The sequence below is a fragment of the Panthera leo genome, chromosome B2 (genome assembly GCF_018350215.1).
Source record: "Panthera leo isolate Ple1 chromosome B2, P.leo_Ple1_pat1.1, whole genome shotgun sequence".
Taxonomy (NCBI): domain Eukaryota; kingdom Metazoa; phylum Chordata; class Mammalia; order Carnivora; family Felidae; genus Panthera; species Panthera leo.
In genome coordinates, this window is record NC_056683.1 from 64059195 (window position 1) to 64082193 (window position 22999).

The 22999-nt window shown below is 37.3% G+C and overlaps 1 protein-coding gene across 2 annotated transcripts; it reads left to right on the forward strand.

Annotated features, from left to right (window-relative positions):
• Positions 1-1106: 1106 nt before the first annotated feature.
• Positions 1107-22271, forward strand: OGFRL1 (opioid growth factor receptor like 1). Of its 2 annotated transcripts, none has more exons than XM_042939155.1 (7): positions 1107-1419; positions 5506-5592; positions 5743-5824; positions 9138-9216; positions 9313-9379; positions 9486-9631; positions 13699-22271. In XM_042939155.1, exons 1-7 carry the CDS (start codon positions 1186-1188, stop codon positions 14357-14359), a joined length of 1356 nt encoding a protein of 451 aa, XP_042795089.1. In that variant the 5' UTR covers positions 1107-1185; the 3' UTR covers positions 14360-22271. The 2 variants fall into 2 exon arrangements, with proteins under 2 accessions (XP_042795089.1, XP_042795090.1); XM_042939156.1 differs by having other exon boundaries at positions 5746-5824.
• Positions 22272-22999: the final 728 nt, after the last annotated feature.

The following is a 22999-nucleotide window of genomic DNA, read 5'->3' on the forward strand; positions in this document are numbered from 1 at the left end:
TAAGACATAATCTTATATATCTAACCTATTTTCTCAGTTCCTATTCAATAAATGTTTACCAAGTACCTGCCAGGTTGTGGTATATATACACAGACATGACTGCTTTCAAGAGGTTGTCTTTCCAGTTAGCAGGCCATAACACAAAGTTTACACTAGTCACTTTGCTGTGGGATATTGAATTCATCATGCTATTTTATCTTTAAGTATTTCTAGAACATGTTTTCCCTCCTCCTTTCATTTACAGAACAGACCAAGAGGCCTACGATTCTGAGTTTTTATTCTACTCAGAGTATAGATTTGGAGTGGGTAATAGTAATAACAATCCACAGATCAATGAAGAAGTTTAGCTATTATTGCTCCTTTTGTTTCAAGAGATGTTTGCTCATTAGATGAGGTGACAGATAGCTTTGACTTTATCTAGTCCATGGGGTCTCTAGGTGGCTGCCCTAAATACCTACAGTCGTGGTAGCTGGGATTTTCTGTTGATGTGTGGTGCCCCATCACCATTAGCTTTTGTCTTCTTCTGCTGTGGCTAATTTATGTTTTTCCCGGACCAGCCGGGAGAGGGGGAGGAGGTGTGGACAAGACTGGCCTCCAGACTGTGATAACTGTCTTCGATAACACGTCCACCCCAGCCGTGGCTCCCAGAGCTGGGCGGGACCACTCTTCCCGCTCAGCTGGGAGGAGCCCCAAGCTGGTTGCCTTGCCCGGGTAGGGGTGGAGAGGAGCGGGTGAACAGCAGCAGATCCCGATCCTTCCCTGGAGACGTCAAAGGCCCCGCGAAGGCAGGCCTTCCGGGGAGGTGGGGGGAAGGGGAAGGTGAGGTGTGTCCCCGGGGCTGAGGCTGTCCGCGCTCAGGCCAGGTGGGGGTGGGGAGAGTGGAGGCACTACGCTCCCCAGGGATCCGGGCCGGCGCCGGTTCCCGCGGGTGGGGAGAGGAAGGAACCAGATGGGCGGGTTCAAGCGTCGGCGGCGGCGGTCCCGGGGCCGCCGGCTCCTCCCCGCGAGTGTGCCTGTCTGCCGCTCGCCGCGCTGAGGCAGTGCGGTGGCGGGCGGGCCGAGGCTGCCGCCCAGCGCCCTGGCCGCGGCCATGCCCGGGCCCTAGCGCGCCTGCCGCAGCCCGCGCCCCGCGCCCCGTCCCGCGCTCCGCAGCCCGCCAGCCCCGCGCCCGCCGCCGCCTCTTCAATGGGCAACCTGCTCGGCGGGGTCAGCTTCCGCGAGCCCACCACCGTGGAGGACTGCGACTCCACCTGGCAGACGGACTCGGAGCCCGAGCCCGAGGAGCCCGGGCCGGGCGGCGGCGGCGAGGGCCCGGGGCAGGAGCCCGAGCAGCCTGCGCAGCCCCCGGAGCGAGCGGGCGGGCGGCCCCGCGCCAGCCCCGCGCCGGACGGAGACGCCGAGGCGGCGGGCGCCGAGCAGGTACGCGGCCCCGCGGTGGCCTCGGGCCGGGCCGGGGCGCCCCTGCCCCGGGAGGAAGGACGTCGCCGGGGGCCGGAGCAAACGCCGAGCGACCCCTGCACACGGAGGGCAGGGGCGCCGGCGGCTGCCGGTCCTTTGCGGCCAGACCCCTCCGCGCCGGCCGCCGTCCCGCAGCCCCGAGGACCTGGGGGCCTGCGGTGCCGGAGCCTTTCGCTGCCGGCCTGGGGCCTGACCGCGGGCACTACGAGAAAGTCCCTGAGGGCAGAACCCAACTTGAATGGGTGTTTTCTTTGCCTCTGCGGCGCAGCTGGGTGCTGCGAAGGTGGGGTGGGAGGAACCTGTCTAAAAATAGAGGATTGTGAAAACCGGTCTAGTGCGTGTCATTGGGAAAAATTACCCAGAATAAGGTGGGACTGCAAGTGAGGAGCAGCGAGCACCCTCCCCTACCGTGGGGTTTACAGCCATTCAGAGTATGGTAGGAGACCCCCATCCGAAGTTAAAACGCCCTAAGTAAGGCCTTTCAACTGAGGAGTTCAGGGCACTCTGCAGAACTCTTGTATCACCCAGAGACTTGTTGATCCAACTGTCCTTAAATCATTTGGCTAATACAGTTTGGAGGAGAGGTTAGTAAATAGGTAAATATTCCCTATTAACCTCTGACGGACTGAAAATAATTCAGAAAACTTTAGAAAGGGGGAACTGTGTAGCCAGCCCTCTGGAGAAGTGCGCATCCTGGAGGTATGTTAAGGTTTGTGGTTCTGTATTAGGCCCTCCTCTTTATAGCTAGGGGGAAATGAGAGTGAAAAAAAAAAAAAAAAATGGAGCCCAAAGTCAAATATGACCACTGGTTGCTTGACTGGAGTAGAGGAGTCACCACCTAAATATTACAGCCAAGGCTGCCTCCTTCATCTGGATGATCATCTCTGTTTAGGTGAGGAGAAGACAAAGTCTTAGTGCAGGCTCTATGCTAAACGCGTTGTTTCAGTCACCTGCGATTTCGGGGGTTGGGTGGGAGTTGCTGTTTTTAATCCCCATTTTAGACAAACCTGAGGCTTAGAGAGTAGAAGCTTGCCCAAGAATACTCAGGGAGAGAATGATGCAAACCCAAGTATGTCTGTGACCAATGTAGAACCTTTAACCTGTCAATATTGTGCAGATCCCCTTGCCCCTTGTGCTCTGGATTGCTGATGGGTCATTTTGAATTGCAAATTCAACCCTCAAAAAGTATTAGAGGCTAGGTTCCAGTTTTTCTCTTTCTCTTGTCTCCCAATTAAGTAACCTTCTCAAGGAAGTCTGGGCTATCAAAAAATTCCAGCCCAGATTCAATCCAGCTAACCAGGTCCCTCTGTATAAAACAGTTTCATAATTAATGTTTCAGTTAATTGTGACCCCAGAAAATGGTAGACCACAGCAGCCCTCCCTTTTCCCCTTTAGTGATTTATTTTTGTTAGTGTCACCATTTAACTTCTTTTAAAAATCTCCTTTTTATTTTTGCTTTTGTTCCCTCTCCCCATAGTCATTTGCAAGTACTACTGGAGCTACCTTTAGAATATATCCCAGTCTGATTACTTCTTACCTCCTAGGAATACCTGCTGTATTCCTAGTTCAAGTGAATATTTAACAAATGATGGCGCCAATAAGTAAGATGAGTAAGTCTAGGGAAAAAGCATCATTAGAGGTTAAATTAAGAATTCCCCTGAATTTTATATCCTCTTGGACGTCTAAGTGGAGTTCTTAACTATATCAATGAACGGAGCCTTAGTCCAGAACTGCAGTCATCAGTCTGTTGGTGGTGTGGAAAGTCAGGGGAGATATGTGGTCACTAAGGAGTGATGAGGAATAAGGACTAAACCCTGGGCACTCCTCAATTTGGAACCTATGCAGAAGAGGAGGACCTAAAGAGAAGGCTGACAAGGGACAACCAATGAGATAGGAAGAAACCAGGAGAGGTGTGACATCTGACAGTGTTGCAGGAAGGAGGGAGATATTTCACCGGCCCAGTGCTGCTGGGAGGTTGCCTGAGTTGAGCACTGAGAAATGGTTTGGTAAAATGGAGATTAGTTAGTGACATTGAAAGAGCCATTTTGATGGAATGCTGAGGATGAAAACCTGATTGGGGTGTGTCATGGGAGAAGAGGAGGAGATAGGGGTTATGCACAATTGTTTGGTGATATTTTATCAAAACAGGAAGCAGAGCTATGGCTCTGTATTTGAAGGGAGATTTGGGTCAAGGAAGATTGCATATGTTTAAGCTTAGAAATTGTACACATATGTCTGCTGAGGGGAATGATCCAGAAGAGTGAGAAATTTTGATGATGCAGGGAATAGGAACAATATATTAAGGAACAAAATCCTTGACTGGGCAGGTGAGAGGGGAAAGGGTAGAGATTCCAAAAGGAGCAGAAGCTGGAGGAACAAAGATAGATGCTTGCAGGTTGGTACATTTAGAGGTTGGAGGATGCAGTCATTCTCATAATAATCTGGAGAAATAGGTAGGGCATGAGTCATTATCTTTGTTTCACAGATAATAAAACTAAGATTCAGTTAAGTGGTTTGCTTAAGGCCTCACAAATAAGTAACAGAGTTAAGACAGCCCAGGTCTTGGGCTGTTGACATTATACCCAGGTTTCTATAATGCTCCTTCACTTTTAGTGGAGCTGAAATGGATTCATGCCTAATTAGTTGGACTTGCAGCCCAGAGCCTGGAATTCCACATCCTGTGCTGTCACTGAGCTCGAGGGCCTTGTTGAACTTCTCTAAGGCTGGGTTACCTTGTTTCTAAGAGGGAAACACTAATATCTGCCATCCAGGTGTGTCGTAAAAATCAAATGAAATAATATACATGTAAGTGCTTTGTAAATGGGAAAAGTGCTTTCTGTACAAATGTAAGATGATGATTCATATGGTTGTAGCTCAGGCTAAATAGATTCAGAAACTTGCTAGGCAGAGCTATTTTGAAACGTGTGGCAAGGACCAGAATTTAAGCTTTTCCTTGCTTATGTAACATGACAGAGTAGCTAATGTTAAACATCAGAGGATTTGGTGTTAAAGTAAGTATCTCTATACTTGTAGTAATAGTGAGAATCACACCACTTGAAAAATGTGTGAAAATTGCTTGGAGGATGCTAATCTGTCAATACAGATGGGGGTGGGGGATGATGAGAAAGGGATTTGGGAGGTGAAGCTCTTAATGAATATTCAGACCTAAACATTGTCTTCTGTTTCATTATTGTTATCTGTCTTATTGTCCTGGATGACATGGGACACAAAACACTTTCTTAATGCATTATAACAATACATATAGTTAGAGAATTTAAATCCATTATATTGACCTGTATCTTATACTTTTAAAATCATTATGGTGGTGAGAATTTTTAGAATTTAAATAGTATGGATGAACTACCACACATAAGTTACTACAATCTGAAGTTCATTCCATTTGAGAGCTTTTACTACTTTGTGTATATATATTATAAATTTGCTGATTTATGTCACATAGTGTTATCACTGGATTAACAGATTATTCATGCCTTTGTATACTTGTTATGGTGCAATAAAGGATGGAGTTTAGAAAGCTATTTAGGTTGTTTTAAAAATCCCCTTTCCCTTTCATGAGTATTATTTGCCTTTAAGTTCAGCTAAATGTTGCAAATCAATGACAATTTTCTTTGTAGAATTTATTTTCTTAACAATTTTTTAATATTATGTATTCAAAAATAATTTTGGTCATAGAATCACTTGTGTAACCTCTGGTAAGGTAAATGTCTTAAATTCATTTTGAGTTCCATTTCTAATGAGTATTAATCTAGAACATTTGGCCTCCATAGGCTTTTGGTGAATAGTATCATTTTTTATTTAGTAAAACATTTTAGGACAAATGTTATTGGGTTCAAATCAGGCAAATAGAATGCCAACAAATGTTGCTAGTAGGCATCATTAAAAGCAAATATATAATATTGTCATTCTGAACAGCTCGACATTTTTCAGGCTTTCCTTATGGATGTTCATTATTTTAGGTGTTATAGAAATTTCTCAGTGAAATTATTGTGCTTCAACATGTAAATGGAATTTTACTTTTCATTTTAGGGTGGTGATTCCACTGAAGCAACTGCCAAACCAAAGAGAAGCTTTTATGCTGCAAGGGATTTGTACAAATACCGACATCAGTACCCAGTAAGAGTATAGAATGTTTTTTCTACAATGTAAAATATTTCCCTTCTGTTTTTGTTATTTTGTGGTGCTAGTGAGCAAACATGCAAGAAGGGTCCTTGTGCCTTTTTTATATGTCCATATGCTGGAGATTGATGTATTTTTTTCCTTTAGCAGAACTTCAAAGATATCCGATATCAAAATGACTTGAGCAATCTTCGTTTTTATAAGAATAAAATTCCTTTTAAGCCAGATGGTGAGTAATCTGCTACCTTGGTAAAAAGCAAATGTTACATAATAACATACACCTAGTTATTCTTTGTTTATTCTGTGGTCAGTACATTCTTAATGCATTTGTTCATTGGTTGGCTTTACTTTGCTATGTAGTCTAAGGTGTCCCCAAAGCCCTAGACCCTAGACTTGTGAACTTCCACTTGGCAAATTCTAGAGGAATAACCGTGGATTAGCAATACTTTCCCACCATTTGTTCACAGGGGCTATTGTCTTAAAGGTAGTGGGGGCCACTTTTGTGAGAGGGAAAGAGATGAAATTTATAGGATCATAAAATACTAGATTATGAAGAAACCTTAGAGGAGATCAGATTAATCTTCCTTATTTTATTTTATTTTATTTTATTTTATTATTTTATTTTATTTATTTTATTTTATTTTTTTAATCTTCCTTATTTTAAAGATGAGGTCACTGGGTCTTAAAGCTTGAATGACTGACTTGTCTGGTCACTCGATTATAGGGTTGGGTCTAGGATCCACAGTTCAGTATTTTTTTTACTATGCCATAGCCCCAAATTATTTAGAACATAATTGAAAAGTAATATTTGTATTAGAATGATCTTTCCTGTTGATTTTTAGATTCAGGGGTCAGGGGGTCCTGGCAGTCTCAGTTCACTGTTCCAATATCCTGGGAAGGGAACTATAGAGACACTACATCTCCATTCAACCCTGCCAAATAAACTGCCTCCTCCTTCACAATTCTGCAATTACCCTTATAAGATCTTTTCTAAGATTCTCCCCCTATAGGGAGAGGATGCATCCACTATGGTAATATGCATATTTCACCAAAGTACCATGCTGTGGTTCATGATGGACATCCTAATTTTATCCAGGTCAAACCAGCAAAGTTGGCTTTTCTCCTTGCCCTTATCTCTGTGAAGTGACCAGATGGCCCTGGCTTCTGCTCTTTGCTCTTAGTGGAATCTGAGCCAAATCCGCAGCCAAGTGAGTCAGGGAATGAGGGTCATACATTGCAAAGCTTTCCAAGTAGCCGGACTGTGTATTCTTTGGTGAACAAACTGAAGGAAGGCTGTCTGAAGGGTGGATGGCATGTTGGGAGGAGGAATTCCCTGTACTGTGCACTGAGAGATGCACCAGTTAGGAGTTAGGACTTAAGAATAGTGCTCCAATGGCCAAATCCACTGATCTTTAATTAATTTAATGTTAATTAAAGTGTCCCAAAAGTTTGCTCAGACTTGGTAGGAAACCTCTGGATAAAAGTGTTCTGTTGTATTTACTAATGATAAAAACACACTGTTTTATTTACTAATTGAAATAATATTAATTAAATTATTAGGGTTTTTTAGGACCTGGGGCAAGAAAACCTTCAGAAGAAATGCAATGATTGTTAATTTGACTCTGATTTGAATTTAATAAAATTCACCTAAAGTAATGCCTTCAAATATTAAAAACATTGAACATGAGAGTACTTAACTGAATTATTTTTGTATTTCTAGTGGTGAATTTATTTTTGAGGTAGTAATTTAAAGTAATGAATTCAAATACTGTTATTAATTTTTTGTAATTTTTATCACAAAATTTATTTTGAAATCATGTAAGGTTGGTGGGAGTCAGGAGTTTTATCTAAGGTCACATAAAATGTGTCCTAGTTTATTATATAAATTACACCAACTCACACAATTTCCTATCATGTGGGTGTATCCACACACATACACATACACTTGCCAATAAGCGTAAGCCTGCAGTGATGTATTTTACTTGTGTAAGTAGGTGGAGGGGTAGTTGGAAGGGAGATTATGGAGGTAAATAGTTTTAAATTGCTGATAAAGCCAATAGTATGATTCAAAAACAACTTTTTACTCAGCCTTCCAAGAGTACAAACTGGTTACTACAAACTGGTGATCTCTGGAAGAAACAAGAATGAGATGAGTTATATTTAGAGAAATATTTTGTGTTGTTTTTTTTTTTTTCCTTAAAATTGACTAACTGGCCACATAGTCAATTGTGAGGACATAGAATTTGAGAAGCAGGAGGATTTTGTTATACAGTTGACCCTTGAGCAGTATAGGGGTTATGGGTGCCAACCCCTGTGCAGTCAAATATCCGTGTGTAACTTTTGGCTCCCCAAAACTTAACTGCTGATAGCCTACTGTTGACTTTAAGCCTTACCAATAGCATAAACACTTGATTAATGCATATTTTGTTATGTGATATGCATTATATACTGTATTCTTACAATACAGTTCAAGCCCATGTTGTTCAGGGTCAACTGTAATAAGTTCTTATGAGGAAAGAATAAAATGTGGTGAAGAGGACTTACTTTTTGGAAACAGAAAGACCTGTGTTCTATTCCTACATTTACTCTTTTGTTAGTGTGTGACTTTGAACAAATCACATAATGTCCTCATTAGTAAAATGGGGATAATAGTACTGGTTTAGGAGAGTTCTGTGAAGAGTAAGCTGGATGATATATACTGTATGTAACTTGGGTCCTTTTTCTTTCATTTTTCCTTCTTCCCTTCTCTTTTCTCTCACCTTTCTTTTATTCCTTTTTTTTTTTTCCTGGCCTACATTCCTTTTTTTTTTTTTTTTGCCTACATTCCATTTTGATCCCGTCTTGTATTTAAAGAACTATATGACCATCTAGGGCAGGGGTTGGCAAACTTTTTTTTGCCACAAAAAAAGTGGCCAGGTAGTACATATTTTCTGTACAAGGCCAGGTAGTAAATATTTTCAGGTGCATGGGCCATTAGTCTTTATTGCAACTACTCAACTCTACTATTGTAGTGTAAAATATATAAATGTGAATGTGCATGGCTGTGTTCCAATAAAACTTTATAAAACAGATGGCAGACCGTACTTTGTCAGCCTCTGCTTTAGAGTAACACTGATAGACTTTCTGTGATTTGTGGTGCCACTGATTTTTTTAAAAATTAGGCTTATTACATAACTGAGCATATGGCATAAGGTATTTTTCTTTTGAAAGCATTATTTTTGTGGGGGTCCTTGGTGGCTCAGTTGGTTAAGCATCTGACTCTGGATTTTGGCTCAGGTCATGATCTCACAGTTTCTGGGATGCCCCACATTGAGCTCTGTGCTGACAGAGCAAAGCCTGCTTGGGATTCTCTCTCTCCCTCTCTCTGTCCCTCCCCCATTTGCACTGTCTTTCTGAAAATAAATAAATAAACATTTTTTAAAAACAATATTTTCACATGCTATAATTACATTTCAGAGGTTTTAATATAAAGATTGATTAAATATTAAAATGTCATCAACATCTTAAATGTCTGGCTCATTTTCTAAATGTTTACTGTCTAGGTGTTTACATTGAAGAAGTTCTAAATAAGTGGAAAGGAGATTATGAAAAGCTGGAGCACAACCACACTTACATTCAATGGTCAGTTACATTTATGTGTCTTGAACCATGTCCTATTCAATCATGTATGTTTTTCAGATAGCATTAATGTAATAATATTATTTTTCTAAAAAATAGGCTTTTCCCCCTGAGAGAACAAGGCTTGAATTTTTATGCTAAAGAATTAACTACATATGAAATTGAGGTAATGCAAGCTCATTTCATTTTATATGCGATGACCAAATAATATTGCTATTTTATTGTCCTGGTAACTATTGAATCATTTCAGCTGACTTTTTTCTCCCCCTTAGGAATTCAAAAAAACGAAAGAAGCAATTAAAAGATTCCTCCTGGCTTATAAGATGATGTTAGAATTTTTTGGAATAAAACTGGTTGATAAAACTGGAAATGTTGCTCGTGCTGTTAACTGGCAGGAAAGATTTCAGCATCTGAATGAGTAAGTAAAGCCCCAGCGGCACACCAGGGGCAGCATGTTATCTTTTCTTGGTTAGAATTCTCCGTGGAACATAGGAACAGCTAACTAGTAGATGGACCCAGGAATCTGAATTCAAAAGCTAGTCTGAAATGCATTTTATTCCTTGTCCCATCTAAAGCACAAAATAGCTATAAGAAAGAGTGAAATTCCAGGTAGAAATAAGGCCATTCTGCTTCACAGCTGTTTCTTCCTGAAACCTCTCTACTGCCCAAAGCCAAGTGTGGCCTCTCTCCCTCTTTATAGCATGTATCTTGGCATTTGTACTTATTTTGTGTATGCATTTTTCCAGCTCCCCTCGGCTAGGCTGTGAGCTTCTTGTGGCACAGTCTGTTCCTCAAGCATGGTACCTTCTTAGACTAAATCTATAAATGAAGCCTATGACATAAAAAAATCATTTTATAAGAAGGAAATGGGCTTGTACATTTCTAAAAAAGGGGGAAAATTAGAATCGTCATTATTTAAGTAAAAACAAAAGCCCATTTTTGCTTAATAAATCCTAAAATCTGTGAAGAGAATTTTAACATAGTTTATTTGGAATTGATTTGCTGGGTTGTTTTTTTTTTTGCCTGGATATTTATAACTTTCATTAATACTTATACCCAGAGTTTATTTTTCTTAGTATTTTCTTTGTATGCAAACTGAATTTTTTTCATTTTAATTATAGGGTGGCTTATGAATGCTGGACCATAAAACCAGCAGCTTTAAAGCATTTTTTTTTAAGCACATTATAATTAGCCGAACTGGGCAAGTACTACGAGAAAAAAAAAAAAGCTAACCTAAGAAATTTTTCTTTGCTGAAAACAGTTTTGAGCATCAATTAACTGAATTTTTTGGTGTTTTTCTAGAACTTTCATCTTGCTTTGCTAAAATGAGTATAAGTATTAATGTTTAAGCCTTCTTTTTACTTTATTAGTTATAATCAACACTATTAAAATGGTAGCTTGTACTAAAACACTGAAGATATGGGCGTAAAGCTTTATGATCCTGACTAGAAGACCCATTAACTCATAACTCAAGTTAAATTTGATATATATAGGGCACTTACAGCAGAAGTATATTATGCCTCTGCCTAAGCAATGCGGGTCGCTGTCTTTGCACAGAATTTCTAAGCACTTAATGTCCCACTGTCCATGAAAGCTGTATGCAAATAGCCTATTGACATGTAGGATGGTAAACTTTTATTTTAGAGAATCTCCATCCCCAACTTGTTAATTTTGGTTGGAATAGAAATCTTGTTTAGTAACTGTTGAATGAATAAACACTGAACAAAATAACATTTGCCAGCTTAAATCCTCCTTGGGGTTTTATTTTCAGATCCTCTAACTGACAGTTGGAAAACAGAACCCTTCTGAAGGTTTTAATTAAAATGATCTCCTGGCTTGGGTCAGGGGAAAGGAGCCTGAATTAACTGTCATATTCCCTTTGCCTCATTCAGATCCTTTTCTTTCTGCCACCCACTGTCTCTCGTTTTTCTTTCCCTGGGTGTTGCACAGAGCTTTTATTTGTGTTTTAATCTGTATGACATCTTGAGTTTTTTAGAGTAGGCAGGAAACTCAATATATTTATAGTAGCCCAGTGGACCAAAAAAAACTGAATGAAAGTGAAATGAAATAATGTTCAGTGAACAAGTGACCATGACTAAAAGAAGTGAAATATTTTTGAACATGAGAATACAAACATATAGACCAACCACTAAGCTGTATTTCCAGTTTTATTTGTAATCACCTTTGATTACTGAGCCATATTTTAGACCCTGGAATTGCTTCTAACTTTTATCTCCTGTCTCCTGGTTCTTGCCTCTTGTGTATTCTCTCTTCACCTACCTAGTCTTCCTGACTTTTTCAGGGCTATTTACTGCCCTTACTTCTGTTGGGAAGCCCAGCTTCTCCCTTTTATCTGCTTTGCAACCCCAGAGGCTGCTTAAAATATTGGGTGGGTTTCAGCTGGTGTCCTCTCTTCCTTTTTGTCTTCATTTGTGAAATTTATTTCAAATCATACTGACACACTCAATTTCTTTCTTGTACAATTTTGTTCCATAGTCCTGATTTTCATTCTCTTGAACTCAGTGTAAATATTGGGTTGTTGTGTACATATTTTATGTAATGTAAATATTTTAAATTGAAGAGTGTATAGATACGGATAAATGTGTACAGAATTATCTTGGTCATTTGTCTTCGACTGGATGTTTGCAATTGGGCTGGTTGCAAACATAGAAAATTTTGTTGGATCCTATAACTCATCTTTGGGATTTTTTAGGAAAAATGTTCCCTCGCTTTTCCATATATCTCTTTTTCATAGATTTATGAAGCAGATGTTGCTTAAGTTTTTGGAGAGTATAAACCCCATACTAACCTAACACTAAGTCATCTCTGCTGTTAATGGCAGATCGTCTTAACCTCATTCAAATTTGTGTTGTCTCAGAAGACTCTTAACTTCTCCACTATTAAAAAATCTAGATTCATGAGGCTGAAATATATCCCTGCTGTGTTTTACCTTTTGGCCTCAAAGAGTTGAATATTAAGATAATACCTTTGTAGGAAACATCCAGAAGAATGGGGATGATAAAAACTGCCAGACTTGTCTTTTTCAGTGTTTATCTATCCTGAATCATTAAGAATTTTGTTTTGTCCAGACAAACTTTATTATTAAAATGTAAGGCTATAGAACCACCCCCTTTTGTCCCTCAAGTAATTTAACATCCTTCTGCACCCTTCCCAAATAATTAGCTAGTTATTTATAAGTGAAATGCTGTAAGTACTTCTGGAAACCAAAGCAGGTATATGCGTTGCTTGTATAAAGTTCAATGTCTGATGTATAAAACAGATTTTAGGAAGTTAGAAATAAGTGGTTGTTATGGTTGCGTGTCAGTATTGGGTAAATAAATACCTGAGCTGCTGATGACACATGATTAATATGTGTAGCTGAAGATTCTTTTAGGATGTGGCCAGGTATTTGTAAATGAGGCAACTATTGGCCCAGTGATGTAGGGTAGGTATATTATGAATTGTGATAGATAAGCTTGAAAAGCATTCATCTGATAATGGCCTTAGTTTGAGGACAGAGAAGAAGTTTGTGCGATTTGGGGAAAAAGGCATCTTTGGAGTCTATGCCATTAGAAGTAAAATTTAAAATTCTTCGGGAAAAAGAAGGAGAGAGAAGGCATGGATGGAAGACAATTAGGTAATTAAGTGGGGATAGGTACATATATGGTGGTCCTTAGTACCAGATTTAAATAATAGCAATAATATTGATTTTAAATAGTATCTAATATTTTTTAAGTTCTACATGCCCTGAACATGTCTCAACTCATTTTATTCTTCTAAAAGTCCATTGAAATATTAGCCATTTCCCCTACTTTACAGGTGAGCATATTGAGTCAGAAGAAGATACCATAATTTCTTATAGCTGTATGTGGCAGAGCCATGGTATAAACTCCAGGTCTGACTTCAGAGCCCATGCTGTTAACTGTGTTCTGCTAAATAAGTCAGTTTTGCAGCCTTTGTCAGAATTGTTCCAGTAAAGTAGAGTGGATTTTGTTGCTTACCTTATGACTTGGCCAGTGTGGTGGATTTTGCTGACATTCTAAATCATACCTTCAGCTGATAGCTGATGTTACATTCATGTTTGGAACTAGTTACCTGTGGTGGGTACAGTACAGCAGGCGTCGTTGCAAATAAATGCTCTAGTAGATCACATCCTCAGTGTATTTAACATTAAACAACAATTCAACATGAGTGGGAATAAATTTTAGACCTAAATATCTCTCATATATGAAGAACTGAAGAAACAAGAGGAATTTATATTTCACATTTGAATTTCACATAGATTGGCATTACATTGAAGTATAAGAGTTTAATAACTTCTAATTTATCCTTCTTATGGTGTCTAATATGACTTTCACTAAAATTGTAATGCATGTTTCCATGGCTTACAGTTCCATTAAAAATGATTTTTCTAATACTTTTTATTCCCTTACTTTCCCTCACCTGATTTCCCCGCTACATTTTTTGTTCAATCCTCTCTTCCAGGTCCCAGCACAACTATTTACGAATCACTCGTATTCTCAAAAGCCTTGGTGAGCTTGGATATGAAAGTTTTAAATCTCCTCTTGTAAAATTTATTCTTCATGAAGCTCTTGTAGAAAACACTATTCCCAATATTAAACAGAGTGCTCTGGAGTATTTTGTTTATACAATTAGAGACAGGAGAGAGAGGAGAAAGCTCCTACGGTTTGCCCAGAAACATTACACGCCTTCAGAGAATTTTATCTGGGGACCGCCGAGGAAAGAACAGTCAGAGGGAAGCAAAGCCCAGAAAATGCCTGCCCCTCCCACTTCTGGTCATATCAGTCAAACTTCTATGCACAAAAAATCCAAGGACTCTAAAAATTCCTCCTCAGCTATTCATTTGAATAGCAAAACAGCTGAAGAAAAAAAAGCGGCACCTGGAGGGGCTGGAGAAGAGGCAGACAGGCCCAGCACAGAGCCCGGCAGTGAAGCCACCAAGTCAAACACAGAGGACGGTAATGCTGAAAATTCAAATTCTCAACTGGAAAAAGCAGTCAGCCATCCTACAGAGAGGAAGGAAATTGCAATTCCTCCTGAAAAAGATGAGGAAGGTGAAAATCACAACAAAGACTGTGAAAATCCTGGAAATACAGGCTCCCCTGATGATGTACCATTACAGTGAATTATCAGAAAACCCGCAAACCTGTATAGGTAAGGGAGGAAAAACTGTACAATATATCCTGAAGAACAGAGGTCATTTCAAATTTTAGCTGTTTGTAATTTCTGTTGTAAACAGTTTGTTGTTGGTTTTTTATTTTGAATGATAATGAATTTAATATTTAGTAAGAAGTTTTAAGCAAGACCCAATAAATGAATGTATTCTTTAACACTTTTAGGATGAGTTTCCAAGTTCTGTACATAATAATTGCTTTTAAATTATTTTCAGTGTATATGGAAATAATCATGTAGTATTTGATATATCAAATAAATTCTTTTGGGAGATTACGGTCTACATGAAGAAAATCAAGAGGATAAATTTCATTATTTTGCCACATAATTGCCCAATTTATGGATTCATAAAGCTGGGAAAACAAATTTAGTCGATTCAAATGTATTCAGAAAGTAATTTGGAATCTTCATTACAACACCTCAAGATGTTTCTTTTTAAATTCTGGTATGTGAAATGGATATTTTTAGGAAGCCATAATCACCCAGCCCATTTCTTGGGCTTCCCACTGTCCTTTCCTCTTTTCCTGTCTCTGCACTTGCCTTCATTTGCCATCTTTGTAGGCCAGCATGTGCATTTCTAGGGTACATTCCAGTGATCCCCTGTACTGAAATTTAAATCAAACAGAGGGGCACTTTTAACTGTATGATATCAAGAATTTGCTTTTTTAAAATAATAAAAATGTTTTTCTACGTGAAATGCTTAAAAACAAATTTTGATGCAAAAGTCCAAGAAAAGGATTTTGCTTTTATGGCTGTTCCATATAAATTCGGTGCTTGTTTCTGAATGCAAATGGCTAAAGAATTCAAAAATAAGGAAAGAAAATACATATTTTTAAATAGCATGCTTCTTACACTGGTAACAAGGCAGTGGTCCCTAAAACCTTGACTATCTCAGTGTTCTGTGGGCTGTGAAATTAACAATATTGCTTAGTCCAGTGTATCTTTAAAAAAGAAAACAATTTGATGTATCTGTAAGTAGTCAAACCTTGAAATTCAGAAGATTTAAAATTCTGTATTCTCAGTTTTAGCAAGCACTTAATTGCGTTAATATTGGTTAAGAGTACGTAGTTTTACTTTCTGTCATATTATTACTAATATTACACATCAGAAAATAATCACTGTGGTGAGAACTTCGAAGCATACATACAAATATAGTTAAAGCAATTAATAGAAAAAAAATTCACTTTCATTTAGAGAAGAATTGGCAATTGTGTGTCTCTTGGGCTTTTAGATTTCACTTTAACCCCCAGAGAATTTTTCCTGTGTCCTATTTGTTAGTCACATCATATCATCCTCTGTTAACCTTTACAATCGGGGGATTTCCAGCAGAGGATTTCTAGAAAATACACCAATTGTATGCCTTTAGAAGTATGATTTTATTGCTTTGAAGTTTACATGAAGCATCATAGTTGCTCAAACTTGAGTTTTTAATATATTATTAACCAAGCTGTATATCATATTCCAGTTATAAAGCATCTTCTCATTGCTGGTTCCCAGAGTATCCCAATTTTTGCTTTCTACTTTCTACAAAAGCAGAAACAATTCTGCTTTTGCATTTCAATTTCTTTTTTGTATGGACCCTGTAATGTGCTGCTTATAGCAATGTCCCCATAGAGCTCAAAAAACAGTTTTACAGGGTAAGATGAGAGTAGTTGTTACATTGAGCTGAACTGTAGGAACATGATTAATTCAAAATATCTTAGCAATTTTGAATACATGAAAAAGTGTTCAGACTGCTTTCTAAGTGCAAAATATTTAAAATTTGTGACTAGATATTAAAATATTAATAAACAGTGGGCAGAGACTAAAACAAATGGATATAATCTGAATTGCTTAGAAACTGTAGTGTATCAGAGCCCTTACAAATAAAAACACTTCATTCAACAATTTAACTTTTAGAATATTATTCCTAATTAGGGGTTTGATTAGATTGCAACAGTTAATTTGAGAATATTTAGTCTCAAGGGAGAAACTGCCTGGCCTACATTTATAAACAGTGGCCTTTTCCCAGAATGTTGTTTTTAAAATCCATATTCATATGTAACAGTATGATTCCTACATTTAATTCGCAAATAATTTATGAGAGAATTCCTCAGTGGAGAACAAATAAGAGGATGTCATTCCTTTTGCAGATAAAAATTATGTCTATAATTTTTTTCTATAAAGAATACTTTGTAAAATTAATAGTTTTTTAAATAATATCTATAGATACGTATTTATGTGGGTCTTAGATATGAAACAGCCTTCTGGGTTTGTCTCTAATGTTTTGTATTTTTAAAAACTACCATATGCTTGCAGAAATTTACTGAGAAGCTGTTTTAAAAATGCAGCGAAGCATGGCCAAATAGCTAGAAACATTATTGAATCTTTGCAAATCTATAGACTTTATTGTTGTACCTTGGACTGTGAGGATATAAACATTGGCTATTGATAAAGTATTTACTTGCATTTCATGGCAGATAGATGTTATATCGCTTGGTTAGTCTAGTACATTTCTAATATTTTGTGCTTTCATATCTCTAAGGAGATAATATATGTGAAAGTATTTTGAAATACTGTAAAGTGATATATAATTACAAGATATATTTCTGTACAGCAGAGACAAAGTTTATAACATTAAGAATATTGTACCATTATACAGTTTCATGCTCAATCTCATAAGAAACTCAAAAGAATCATGATAGAAGAGAAAATGTGTCTGCTTTTTCTAAATCAGGTCTAGTTCTCAGTTCAAAAATTATTTTGCATAGTTTTGTTTTGAATTTTGATTTTGAGACTACATTTTTCAGCTTCGAGGATAAAATAAAATATGCAACTCAGGAGTTACTAGAGAAGTTCTAAGATTTTTTTTTGCTAAGTATTAACAATGTAAACATGCAAATGTCATTTCATATCTATCATAGTCATTTTGTTTCATATTTTATATAAAATTACCTACATTGCTTTTAGTTTTTACGCTTTAATCTGAGTGAAGATATGATCTGGTAAAAAAGGAAAAACAGTGCAATGTTACATCTGTTACTCTTTAAAAAGCCATTTTTGTAGGTAAACTCCCATATCAAGTGGTCAAAAACTGGTTGAGCTGATAGGGAATATTTGGTTCATTGTATAAAGTTAAATTTCCCAAGTTTGTAATAGAGTTATGATTGGATTTATACTCTTGAGTAAATGGGCCTTTTTTTTTTTTTTTTTTGTCTTTCTATAATTGAGGCTCCTCTAAAAGCTTTATTTTCTAACCTGAGAAAAGAAGGACATTCTTGATCTTACTTGATTATAGCTTCATCTATGGGTCTTTCATGCCTATTTGTGCTGAGTGGGGATCCTTTGTTATAGGAATGGTTTTGAAGATTTCTAATTTGTCTCCCGCTTAGAAAACTCCTCTTTGTTTTTTTGGGCTATATGTGTTAAATAGAAGGTAGGCTGGAGTTAGACATGCTAGGATCGTTTCAAATGTAGGTGAGGTTATAGAGAACGATGATGGAGTCAATGTAGGATCTAGAAATTAGGAGTTACATATACTGACTTCTTTCAGCTTTGAATTCTGTAGTGTTTATTACATGAACAGATTTGTGTGGGTAATTTCTAGGGTGACAGTGAGTACTACCCTGCCTCCATCCCTGTTCTAGTTATCCAGCCCACCCAGCAGATTGTGTTCAGGGACAGACTGTGGTTTTAGAAATCCCTTATTATTGAAGTTAATAATAATATAGTTATAAATATGAATGCCTGGAGGTGTCCAGATGTGCCTTAACTAATGTAGATGGTTTTCATTCAGAAGTTTAAATTTTTACTCCATTGTAAAATCTTACCATGAGGAACTTTCCAAACCATGACTATCAGTTATTTTAATGAACTTTCTTTGGTGCTTTTTCATTTTGGAGAAATTTCCCTTTGTGACAATAGTATTAGTTCATAAGGAGGTGTATTTGCCACAGTGTTCAACAGTGTGTTATGTTTGACAAAATGTATTTACAGTAATGTTAACTACATTGTTACATTTACTTATGCTTTTGTTTGATTTTGCTACATGCTATGAATTTCATTTTAAACATTTCTCAGTTACTACAAGTAATATTTGTCTGTATTTTACTTCTTGTTCTTAGCTGCAGATGGATGTAGAAAATGGAATTCTATTAGAGAATTATTTAGAAGTTTAATTCCAGTAGATGGTTGGAGGAATCTGAAATTACTTTTCTTATTAAAAACATTTAAAAAGCACTGTTTTTGCTTTTTTTCCTAGATTAGAATGTTACTTGTCATCTTTTTTCTTGATCTGTTGAGAATTATTGTTTTAGTTATTTGTGGGAAATAGCTTCTTAATGTTTCTTTCTTGAATTAAAGTTTTCATGTTAGAGAATACAATTAAGTGCTTTGTTTTATGGCTCATACTGTGCCTGGAAGTAGAGTGCAGAATGGGGAGTAAGAATCAGGTGAGCATCTTGGTAAAGTGGAGCCCACACTGGGTTCCAGTCTCTCCAAAGTCATGACAGATCCTCAGAGCCTCCTCTGGTTCAGAAGAGTGTTGAGCTTTCTTATCCCCGGCTTCTGAAGAGGGTGGGTTACCTTAGATTCTATACATAATTTTAATATGTTATCAATTTTCACAAAATATCTGTTATAATTTGCTACCATTTTGTAGTTAGGAAATTGTGAGCAATTGGACACTTGCTATGTAAATTGAATCTTTAGAACTATTTTGGGAAACATTGAAATACCATTTCCGCCCACCCTTCCTCCTAGTTCTTCAATCAAAGTTCTTTTAAGTTGTTCTTTCATAGATATATATTTAAAAGTTTTTATAAGATGACTCAGTGTACACTAAAAATGAAGTGAAAGTGAAAAGACGTTGATAATTTGTTAGGCTAAAAGACTCTTTTTAAACAACAAATCCAAAACCTTATGAAAATATATTTAAGCTATGAAATTTATCATATTCTCGTTTTTAATTTATGGCAGAGTTTGTAGAACAGTTTATGTCAATCAGAGAGATTAGTTATATAATAATCTTGGTTCTAAGAAATGTTTAAGTCCTGTAGTCTCTGGTCAGATGAGCATTATTGTTTTTGGTGCTAATAGAAAATTTAGTTTCATGCGGAGAAAAGGAAAATACAAATGAAACAAAAGATTAGAGACAATAACAAGAAACCTACAACAGAAATAAAGAATAACCAATTCTAGGTTTGCACAAATGACACAATTATTGGAAGCAGACGAGGAAAGATCCATGAAAGCTTTATGGTAGGGATGTGATTTTGGAATTAGCTCCGTTTTTTTGTGCATAGGTGATCAAGGGATTGGCGGGCAAACAGAATCCCATTAATACTCCCATTTCAACCATGACTTCTTTCTACTCTACAGTAAACTGAAACCTTTCAGTAGACTGATAGAAGTAGGCAAATGATCAGATACCAAGTTTAATTTTTTTTTTGCCAGTGTGTATCAATAGTTGGTGATTTTACTAACAAATTAAATTGGGGGAGTGGCTGAGTTAAGACTCAGTAATGTGATTGTCTACACATGAAGTAACTATCACCCATATGAGAGTTGACCGTGTATTAATTGTCATTAATACAATCGAGGCATTATAATCAAGAGAAATAACTGAGAGCAAAGTGTTAGCTTCTCCCTTAATAAGCATTTTTTCCTTTTTATCAAAAGACCATTTACTTGTTTCTTATTTTATTATTTTATTAAAAGACTTACTTTATTAAAAGACCATTTCCTTATTTCTTAAGATATTGGCCTTTTGTTAGTATTACCTAAGAAGATAGATGGCCAACTGGGTCCAGGCACTATCTCACTTTGGAAACTATTGTGTCCTTTGTTTTTTCAGTCTTTCAAGAAAATGGGTATGATTCTTCAAAAGATGTGTGTTTTACTTCGCACATAAGCTCTGACTCTCCAGCAGCTGCTGGGTCTTCTCTGTGCCCTGTGTTCTACTGCAGTATGAATTACAGAATGCTGTGCATGTCTGTTAGTTCCAATACCATGTGTATGTGGTAGGAGTCGTAACCAGTTTCTGGATCTGTATGGTACTATGAAACACTTGTTTTATAATTCTGTAATTGTATGGCAGTGTTATGCCAAAAATGTATAAAGAACAATAGTTTCCGTTGCTTACTGCTGTATTTTAAAATATTGTTTCTGAAATACTATATTTAGAGTTCCTTTAGAGTAATTATTTTTAAAAAACTATTGCCAAATATACATCCTGTAAAATGAATAAAAGCCACTTCATCTTGGTTAACATTTTAGCATTATGTTAGAGTACATTATATTGGTTTTGCATGATTAAAATATTTTTAAGTAGCTGGGAAAATGACTTGCTGTTTTTCTATGATTAGACATATATTTTTATGATTATCAATGAGATCACCATTTTTTCCTTTTATTTTGTAAAATAAATATTTTATTTTGAAGGGTGAAATCTTACTTACATATGAAGTTACTTTTGTTGCAAGATTTTGGAGGGCAGGTCACTTGTATGTGTAAATACTTGGATGTTTATTTTATCTTTTTTGCTTTTCTCTAGTGCAAAGTTCTAAAAGTATATTTAACACTGATAAATGAAAATAACTCATGGAGATGACATTTTTTGACTTAATTGGCTAGTCTTTTTAATAAGAATATAGTTGACACACAAAGTTACGTTAGTTTCAGGTACAACATAGTGATTCAGTTTCTCTACACATCATGCTATGCTCACCACAAGTGTAGCTGCCAGCTGGCACCATACAACACTTATATCGTTGTATCAAGTCAAATTTTCGATTACAAAAAATGCAGTTGTGAGGTGAAAGTAAAGAGTTGTCCAGATAACTGGACAGTGTGGATGAGGAAGAAGATGAGCTTGGATAGGCTCAAGCTCTTGGATGAGCTAGATAGGCAGCAAAAGAGAGGACAAAAGAACTAAGAATAGACTGTGGTAAGAGTCAGAATGAAATGACATTGTGCATAATTGAGAAACTTAGAGGAAGAAAACAGCAGCCACAGTGGTGAGTGAGCATGATTTTAACTGCACCCTTTGGGATGAATTGTTTAGTAGGGAGGAATGTGCACAAGCAGTTATTGTCATGAGGGAGGAATGGATGCATTCTGGTGATAGAGAAGTCTTTCCCCTAGAGGTTTAATGTCTGTAGGCAAGGCAAAATCCTAGGAGGCTGGAGATTCTCAGTATAGTGAGAAATTCAAGATTGGGTCTGCATGTCTTTATGAACATAGAATTTAATATGGGAGAGAATTTGGAAAAAAAGATTTGTGGCGTGTTCCTTATTTTAAGCCTCAAGTGATGTAAAGCAGGCAAGCTGGTGTTCCAGGGAGGGAAGGAAATCCCAGCCTGGATAAAAGTAACGATGGGCAGTTTGGTTTCCTGTAGGTGATTGTATGCTTCGTTGATTGTGACTAAGAGGCTGAACTGACACAGGGAACATATAAGGATTATCCTGCCCTTGGGATTATCCCCGAGAAAATGTTGGATTAATTGGAAGAGCATTTTAAAATAGGTTACTAAAGACAGAGATTAGAGAGCCAGCATGGATTTAACTATACAGAAAGACTAGGTTTATTAATTAATTTTGCTATAATAGTTAGCATGCTACTACTTTTATAACCATAGCGTATATTTAACACTACCAATGAATATATAAATATTTTCTTTTCGAATGGTGTATAACATATTTTCGTTGTGATTAAAATAGCCTGTTTTATCAACTCTCAGCTTTGGAAAAGGAAGATTTTAGAGGAACAAGAATAAACAAAGAAGTGGTAGATGAGGCGAACCAAATGAGATCTGACAGGTTACCTTAGAATGCTGAGTTTGTCTGAGATCTTCGAAAGGATGATTTGACTGTTGTCAGAAAGAGAAGTTCAAGAAAAAGCCTGAAGGACTAAAAAGTAAGGGCAAAGAGGCATTTTGTTTAATGGAGTAGAGCTGGTTTTCAGGCCAGAGAGACTTGGATCCACATGGCAAAGTCATCAATTACCATTGGCTGTGTGGCTTTGGACCAGTCATGTAAATTCTCAGGGTATTTAGTCTCTCATTGATAATATCTATTTTGTGAGTTTCTTGAAAGGATTAAAGTGTAGGTTAACCACCAGGGACATATTCGAGATACTCCTTTATGGTGGCTGCTATTATTCTAGAAGAAAATGAGATGTTTGATCATGACATACATTGTGTAGCATTTATCTCAATGGAAATCTAATGTATTTACCAGGTTTATAGATAAAGCTGAAGATTTACTTGCAATTTTAGGGTACTCTTTTTACCATAGCTCCCAGCTATGGAATTGATGATTTTATGTTACATATACTGATATTGACAGGATAGAAAATTCCCCTCACTGTGAATATAATGAATGTGCAAAAGAGCCCTTTATTACGTCCTTAATATTTGTTTTTGAATTAATTTACCTTTTTTGCCAAGAAAGAGCTGGAGTATGAGGCAGAGCTGAAGCCTTTTGATCAGGATCAGAAGATGATCTAGTTTATGTTAGGACACTATCAGTACTGATTTTTATTAACAGCATGAAATTTTAATTCCAAACCCTCCAAGTAGATATTCACTTCATATCTTAGTGGAAGGCCTCTTAAT